Source organism: Ursus arctos, unplaced genomic scaffold (assembly GCF_023065955.2).
Source record: "Ursus arctos isolate Adak ecotype North America unplaced genomic scaffold, UrsArc2.0 scaffold_20, whole genome shotgun sequence".
In the NCBI taxonomy this organism is placed as follows: domain Eukaryota; kingdom Metazoa; phylum Chordata; class Mammalia; order Carnivora; family Ursidae; genus Ursus; species Ursus arctos.
The window spans coordinates 14001960-14010282 of NW_026622875.1; the positions used below are offsets into that span (position 1 = coordinate 14001960).

The following is an 8323-nucleotide window of genomic DNA, read 5'->3' on the forward strand; positions in this document are numbered from 1 at the left end:
CTATTACACCTTTACATTAGCAATCTAAAACTAATGCCTTTTCAAGTACTGACAAACCAATCTTACTAAACACAAAATAATTTTTATACTTAAAAACGCTAAGGGCCTCGAAGTGAAAAAAGAACTCTTAAGTTGCATTTTAACTACAATGTTTGGTCAAGCATTCCTACCAAATATTTTAAGTAAGATTTCCATACCTGTCTTCATCACCATCAACAGGAATAGCTATGCTGAATACAGAGGTGGCCAGACTGTTCATAGGTGTTAACTGAAGGGGGTTTGCCAGGGCATCTGCAACAGGAGGCTTCACAACAGGCTTATTTTCAGCAATGAGAGAAAGTGGTGGTTGAGGTAGGGGTTCTGATTTTCTTCTAGTATCGTCAACTTGCCCGACTAAAGGTTGGGTCTGAGTCTGAAACTGGCTTAGGTCAGACTGTGGTAGACTTGTTGGTGCACTGGGTGTGCCTTGCGCTACGGGCAGCCCAACATGCTGGATTATGCTGCTGCTCCTGCTGACTGGCGTATGGCTGCTCAGCTGCTGCGACTGGACCAGAGGCGCGGGTACATTTGGCATAGTAACAGAGGTGGTAGACACACTAGGCACGCTTGGAGCGGGCACGGCTGCAGGCACGTTTGGAACTCCGGGCAGCACGGCGTGGGGGCCGCCAGGCACTGCTGAAGGCGCACCACTGCCACCCATCTGCGGCGGAGGCACGGACTGGGGCTGCCCGGTCCCAGGGGGAACCAGGCCTGGCGGCACGGCGCATCCCACAGCAGCCAGGGGCACTCCGGCCGGCTGACCAGGAGCAGCCTGTCCGCCTGGCGCGGGTCCCGGCCCTGGAGCCACAGCTTCACTGGGCAATGAAGACACGCCCATTATCTGCGCACCCACCGAAGAGGCATTCTGGCCGGTGCCCACTGGAAGGCTGGCAGCCGTGGCGAGGCTCGCTGCGGCGCCGGCGGACGAGGGCTGCGCGGGGCTTGGCGGCTGCAGGCCGGCCACGTGCTGCTGTAGGTACTCACTCTGACCCGCGGGCTGGACTGGCAGCAAATGCCCAGGCGGTAGCTGAGGCTGGGGGTACGCGAACGGCTGGGGCTGCTGCGTCGCAGGAGCGCCGACGGCCGGGCCCGGCTGCGGCGGCAGGGGCACGCCCGGCTGCGTCAGGGTTACATTCGTCAGCGGCAGCCCCTGTCCATTGGGCCCCTGCGGGAGGACGCCGGAGCCGGTTCCCTGGAGCTGACTTGGCTGCGGGGCTGCCATCATTTGCTGCGGCCCGGCCGCGGCGGCCGGGAACGGCGGCACTGGAGCCGCGCTTTGAACCACAGCCCCACCTACGGGCGGCGGTGGCTGTGGCTGCCCAACGCCAAAACTCTGCGGCTGGGCCGGGGCGGGCTGGCTCATTTTCTCCGACGGGGGTAGCTGTGACACAGCAGTCAAGGAACTGTCAGTGCCCGAGTCGGGCCCGTGCGCCCCCTGCATGGAGGCCACCACCACCACCACAGACCCTCCGGTGGCGCCCAGGCCGCTGTCCCGCTCCGCAGTCTGGTCAAAAGTATTGCTGTGCCTAATGCAATCCCCGGACCTGGTCAGGACGCTGCTGTCCGAATCCCGCTCATAGTATTCCATACACGTCCATCGGCCGCGGCGGTAGGGCTCCCCGCTCCCGTGGTCCAGCTTGATCACGCGAAAACGGGAACTACAAGTGGTGGGGGGCTGTGATGGGGCTGCGGTCCCTGGCCCGGCAGACGAGCCCGCGACCGGGGCGGCGCCGGGTGCTCCCGAGGAAGGGGCCGAGGTGGCGGCCGCCGCCAGGGTACTGGCCACAGCCCCAGCCACGCTCCGGGCCGAAACGGCTCCTCCTCCGTTGGCGGGAGCAGCCGCCGCGGCCGCCAGCTGCCCGTCCAGGAGAAGGTTTGGGGAGACGGTCCCGGGAGTCTCCGCATCCCCAACATTGTTGAGCGTCTCTTCGGAGGAGCTGCGCTCGCAGACCTCCTCAGGGCCATAATCCGTGGCCCGAGAAACGTCGAATATCTCGGAAGAGACGTCCTCTGTACGTGACTCGTCCGGGTCGTCCAGGCTCTCAGTGTCCTCGGTGATGCTCGTGGCCACCTGGGCCGTGGTGACACTAGTGATCTGGAAGCAGCTCTTCTTCTTGGCCGGCATCTTGGACATGGTGAGGAAGGCTGGCGGGCAGAGAGGCACGCCGGCTCCTCTGAGATCTTGCCGGAAACCAGGAAGGGCAGAGCAAGGGCCCCCAAAGACAAAGTCCGAGTCCGCGCTGGGGTCTGAGGCCCGCCGCTGTTAAGAGTCACTGGCTGATCCGGACGCCGGCCGCTCTGTGAGACATCCTCCTCGCCGTTTCCTCCTGAGTCGATCTCTACGGCTCTGCCCCCGTCGCACTCGCGCGGCGGCTCCTCCTTCCTTTCGCCTCCCGCAGCCGCGGCGCCTCAATTCAATCCCCTCAGCGGCGGCGCGAGCGCGATCCCAGGGGCGGGCCGCCTGCTTCCTCCTCCCGTCGCCGGGGCCGCCGTGGTCAGTCCAGCTCGGCGCTCGGCGCGGTCAGCAGGCCTTGGCTGGGGGTGGGAGTGGGAGGGCGAAGAGGAGGCGGCGGCGGCGGCGGCGTGAGGGGCGGTGCTGCCCCGCTCGGGCTCCTCAGGCCAGTGCCGGCGTCAGCTCTGGGCTCCCGGACGCTGAGGAAAGAAGGGGAAGGCGCGGCGACTCCGGAGCCGGGGATTCCTGATTCAGCCAGGAGCCGCGGGCTGGGACTGGCTGAAGGTCCGCGGGCGGGCGGGCGACGGAGCTTCGGCGCGGGCGGGCGGCCCCCTCCCCGGCTTTAGCCGGAGCTCAGCCCCAGGGACATGTCGACTGTCTCTGGCGGAAACCCGCTCCGGGGGAGGGGAAAGCCGGCTCGGTCCTCCCCTTACAGGGGGAGCCACCCCGCGGGCGGGCGGCGGCAGCGGCGGTCTCGGCCTCCCCTCGCGGCTCCTGAGAAGAGTGAGGGGCGGCGGCGGCGGTGGTGGCGACGGCGGCCGGCTGGCCGGCGAGCGGAGGCGCTCCGGCTGTGTGAGGTAGCGGTGGTAGCTTTTTCGGCTCCTCCTCGGTGCGCCCGGTTCGCAGACCCTGGAGAAACTGAAATTCAAACTGCTGAAGCGGCGACTGCAGCTCCCTCCCCTCGGCCAAGATGGGGCTGAAATGGCCGCGCCAGGGATGCTGGGAGGAGCAGCAGCCCCGCTGCCGCCGCCGCTGTCGACTAAAATGCCGCCGCTGCCGCAGCCGCCGCCAGCGCCGCAGCCGCCGCCGTTCCGTGACGCACCGGCGTCGTGACGTCACCGCCCCGCCCCCTCCGGTTTCCTGCAGTTTCGCGTGGAGGCTTGAGGGGGGAGGCGGTGGGCGGGACTAAAGGTTAAAAAAGGGGAGCGGTTTTTTTTTATTTAAAATTTTTTAAATTTAAAATTTACGCTGTAGGTCGTTAAGAATTGAAGTGCTGAAGACTCTTCAATTCCAAGCCTAGAGAAGCTTACAACCGCGCCAATCGGTTTTGTTCCGAGACGCTGGAAGACTGGATGGAGGTCATGTGCTGTGTCTAATGTTTAGCAAAATCTTAGAGAAACAAGGGCAATAGAAATGGGGGTTAGGGAGATTTAGTCAGGATACAGACGGAGACCAATGGAGGAACCGAATCACTTAAAAAAGTCTTCTGAAAATAAATGTTGACCACTGTAGTCAGAGGAGTGAAATGTTGAGAGAAATGGGGATGATTAACCAAGAATAGCCAGCCAGATTGAGTCAGAAAACTGATCTTTCAGCCAGAAATTCTGTCTCCAACAATGGCATCAGGAGATGGTTACTTGCCCAGGGTGAGGTCAGTTTAAAAAAAGATTAGAGGTTACCAACATATCCCTAATTTTCCTGAATTTGCTGTGATTTCAGCATCAAAGAGTTCATTTAAACTCTTGAGACTGTTTTTACTTTCAGCACGATATCAGCTTATGGGCTCCATAAATGTAGAACCTACTGCGTTAAAAAGTTATAGTTCTCTCTTTTGTTTATTCTAAAACTCTTAGTTGGAGCCAGAGTGTTAACATGGTTTGAACTGGGCCATGAACAACCAGAACAAGTCAGAAAGCACCCTTTCCTCTCCTAGTACAGAGAGCAGCTATAAAGTACTGGAGATTTTATCTCTTTTAGCTACTTTCTAGCAAAAGAAAGTGGGAAGGCCATTCTTTTAAGCAGTTAAAAAAAATGGAGAAGGTGGCTCTTGAACTTTGACACACTAATACATCATTTAAGTAAAATCTAAGAAATCTTGCAGGAGGGGGGCGGGAATCAAGATTTCACATCACAGCTTTAGCAGTCATATCATTATGACTTACGTAAATCAGTTAATCATTATACTCAGTTCTCTAAACTTTGAAGAGTAGAAATACTTTTTATGCCAAAGGATGTTTTGAAAATGACAGTTTACAGAAAATTTTTAGGTCCTTAGATGAAAATAACATACAGACACATGTCTTTTAACCTTAGTAGAAACCATGTCCTCCAAACCCAAGTGAATGAGGTCAGGATGTAGAAATAAGACCACATAATAACATCCCTGTTTCTTAAGAAGATGGGAGAGAGTAAAGGAACAAAGTGTAACATTATGCTGCTATTGTGGCCGAGATAGCTAATGGAATGTTTCATTTCTAAATCTGTAATTTCAGTAATTGTTAGAGATATTTTCCATTAATAAGTTAGATCAACTGGTTAAATCCAGTATAAACTTATGAGAGCTTAATTTAACTTTGGATTTATTTACCGTGTTGTTAAAAATGGTGATCAGTTTTGGAAAAATAAGTATGGGATGCCTGCTCGTCTCATATTATCTTATTACATAAATTTATTGATTACTTGTTATGATAATCTTAAATCACACTCTTAAAAAAATCTAAAGTAATCTGTAAAATGATTTCTCCTTAAAGAACACATTGAGGATTTATTATGAAGTGAAAGTAATGATAAAATTAATTTAGAAGAGATCAGTAAGTGGGCTATATTTTTGGTAAGAATGGGGTTAAAGATGTTAAAGACATCTTGGCCTAAAATAAGATGTGTAAAGTTAAAATGTTTTATTTATATGCTTAAGGATTTCTGTGTGAATAAAACAGTTCTCTTGAAAGTAAGTTTTCCAAAATTCTAAAAGGCCCTAGCTTCTTTTATACATTGGCTCCTTAGAAATGTAGAGAATTTATTGCATAAAATTGCTATGAAGAAATGATAAAAATTCTGGTTGTTACAAACAGGTTTGAAACCATTTTGCAGAGGAAAAAAAATCATAGAACTGTCATCAGACTACACAACTATGTAATTCATGGTTGGCCCACAAAGGATTAAAAGCCTCCACATAACTAATTAAAATGATAGGAAACCAGATGTACAAGTCAGTATATATGTTCTGTGTATCTGTGTGGAAAGTTGACAATAAGTAACATGGTAGCCTAACTCACTGGAACTGGAGAGATCTCTGGAGTCCCACACTTCAAGACCAGGGGTCTTAATGCAAGTATCCTGGCTCCATGCTTACACCCAAAAACCACATGTGGAAACTGTGGGAATCCTTGATTACTGCTCCAGAGCACCCAACTTGACTGTCCTACTTCTGGTACTTCCCTCAAAGACTCACTTTAAAGCCATGTATGGGAGGTATGTTTGAGAAGAACAATGCAGGGGGAAAGAAAAAAACAATTGCAACAACTTAGAAACTAAGGACAGTTTCCACTGATGACCAAGAAAACCAAAACCAAACAAAGCGAAACACCACAACTACTATAGTGAGATTTCATCTTTTCAGAGTATCATACTCCAGATTCTACTAGGTTATTATCTAACCATATCAGTACCAGATGGTAAATTGTTTCATAGTCACAAGATCCTGGAATGTGAACTGTAGATACTCAAGAAAACCTTTTTTATTTTTTCAACAAATTCATAATACATTTAAAATAGTAATAGTACATTATCTCAATACTCTGGGATAGAGAAAAAAAAAAAAAACAGGACATGAAGCAACTACTTAGCCAAGAGAAGTGGTCCTTAAGCATTAATACTATCTGTTAGTGACATTTATTGAGCCCTCCCTGTGTGCATTAAGAATTGGACAGCCTGTATCCTAGCCAACAACTTTTTCTGGGATTTAGAAATAGCTTATGTTTGCTTTCTATGTTTTTATCACCAAATTGTTAGATACATATAAAATGGGGGGTGCCTGGGTAGCTCAGTCGTTAAGTGTCTTCCTTCGGCTCAGGGCATGATCCTGGCGTTCTGGGATCGAGCCCCACATTGGGCTCCTCCGCTGGGAGTCTGCTTCTTCCTCTCCCACTCCCCCTGGTTGTGTTCTCTCTCTTGCTGGCTGTCTCTCTGTCAAATAAATAAATAAAATCTTTAAAAATAAAATAAAATAAAATGGAGGACTAGTTTTCAGGTTCCAAAAAGCATTTGCTAGAAATAAGTATCAGTTGTCTAGACAAGTAGCTCTTGATTTATTACTATGATTTTCCTGGGGTTCCATTTCTGGAACCATATCTTACTAATAACCCCTTGCAGTGAGGCCATTGTGTAATATTATCTAAAAAGCAAATAACAAAAACAAAACAATAACAATAAAAAGCTGCAATGAAAGAAGACTAAGCCTAGTGAAATTCCATAAATACTTTTATGAAAGAAAACATACTCTGATTGAGATGCACTATCTTTTCATCCCTTAAGAGCGAATGAAATGTGTAAAATTGTCACATTTAAGGAAAGTTCTATTAGTTTTCTAAAGTTTGATATACTATGAAACAATAGTATCTTTTTTAATAGCAAAGATTCCCTTGAGTCCCAAAGATCTTTGAAGTTCAAGCAAAATGTAGTAATCTGATGGAAGAAAATAGCGCATTTTGAACTAATAATAAATATAATGTCCTATTAAAGCCTGTTTTCTTCTATTACAGCACTTAATTTAGAATCTAAAATATTATGTTGTTTTGAAATCTAGCTTAATGCTGCAATGTAGGGCAACTTCAGTAGAAAATTGATTAGTAGTTATATTACCTTTAAATATATATATACATTGTTTGTGACCAGTTGGGATAAAATTAAATAAATCTACATTGCCTAATTGGAGAAAACTTGAGATTAAGAGTAAGCTTCAGTTTTGTTGTAAACTTCTTTTTTTTTTTTTTTTTAAAGATTTTATTTATTTATTCGACAGAGATAGAGACAGCCAGCGAGAGAGGGAACACAAGCAGGGGGAGTGGGAGAGGAAGAAGCAGGCTCATAGCAGAAGAGCCTGATGTGGGGCTCGATCCCAGATCGCCGGGATCACGCCCTGAGCCGAAGGCAGACGCTTAACCGCTGTGCCACCCAGGCGCCCCTTGTTGTAAACTTCTTTTGTGACTGTTGACAAGTCTGTTAATCCCTCAATTTCCCATCACTAAAAAGAAGCAACATTTTGGTGATGAGATGTTAAAACTACCAATCCTACTGAGAGAGTAGAAAGAAAAAGATAACGCATATAACAGTGTTTTGGTGTCTTTGGAAGAAAAGATGGTAACTCAATGTGATACTATTGGCAGTAATATTTTCAATGTCATTTGTTAATTAAAAAAGAAAGTTCCTTGGGGTGCCTGGCTGGCTTAGTGGGTAGAGCATGCAACTCTTGATCTCAAGGTTGTAAGTTTGAGCCCCACGATGGATGTAGAGATTACGTTTTAAAAAGCCAAATAAAATAGGGGTGCCTGGGTACCTCACTTGGTTAAGTGTCCAACTCTTGGTTTTGGCTCAGGTCATGATCTCATGGGTTGTGAGATGGAGCCCCGAGTCCCGCTCTGCCCTTAGCAGGGAGTCTGTTTGAGGATTTTCTCTCTCTGCCCCTCCTCCAACTTGCACCCCTCCCCCCGCCGTCTCTCTGTCTGTCTCTCTCTCTCAAATAAATCTTTAAAAATAAATAAAATAAAAATCTTTTAAAAAGTTACTATGTATACACGATTTTATGAAGAAGCCATATTGTTATAGATGAGGTAGTTATTTAAAGACATTTAATGGGATATCCTTTGGTAAGGTGAATCATCACCATCTATTCTGCCTTTCTTGTAAATGTGAATTTGGTGTAAGCACAGTGTAATTATGTATCGCTTCAAGTGGTAGTATACCTGTAATTCTAAGTTGTAACTTTAACACACACAAAAGACATTGAAAGACATTGCCAATTTCTAGACTTCTAGGATATAGTTCATTCTGTATGTTACTATTATCGGCTTATGAAGTTCAAAAAAATGTGTTTGAGTGTAGAAACTTGAATGA

At 48.2% G+C, this 8323-nt stretch overlaps 1 protein-coding gene across 3 annotated transcripts in view; it reads right to left on the reverse strand.

The window, feature by feature from the left end:
• The window catches only part of TSC22D2 (TSC22 domain family member 2), a 52298-nt gene extending 46270 nt beyond the window's left edge, over positions 1-6028 (reverse strand). For all 3 annotated transcript variants that reach the window (XR_003315637.3, XM_026497277.4, XM_026497276.4), the window contains exon 1: positions 198-6028. Coding sequence is in view for 2 of the 3 variants with exons in the window: in XM_026497277.4 (XP_026353062.1) it covers positions 198-2173 (1976 nt within the window). In the remaining variant the exon portion in view is untranslated. The remainder of the gene's footprint in view (positions 1-197) is intronic.
• Between the last annotated feature and the right edge of the window lie 2295 nt (positions 6029-8323).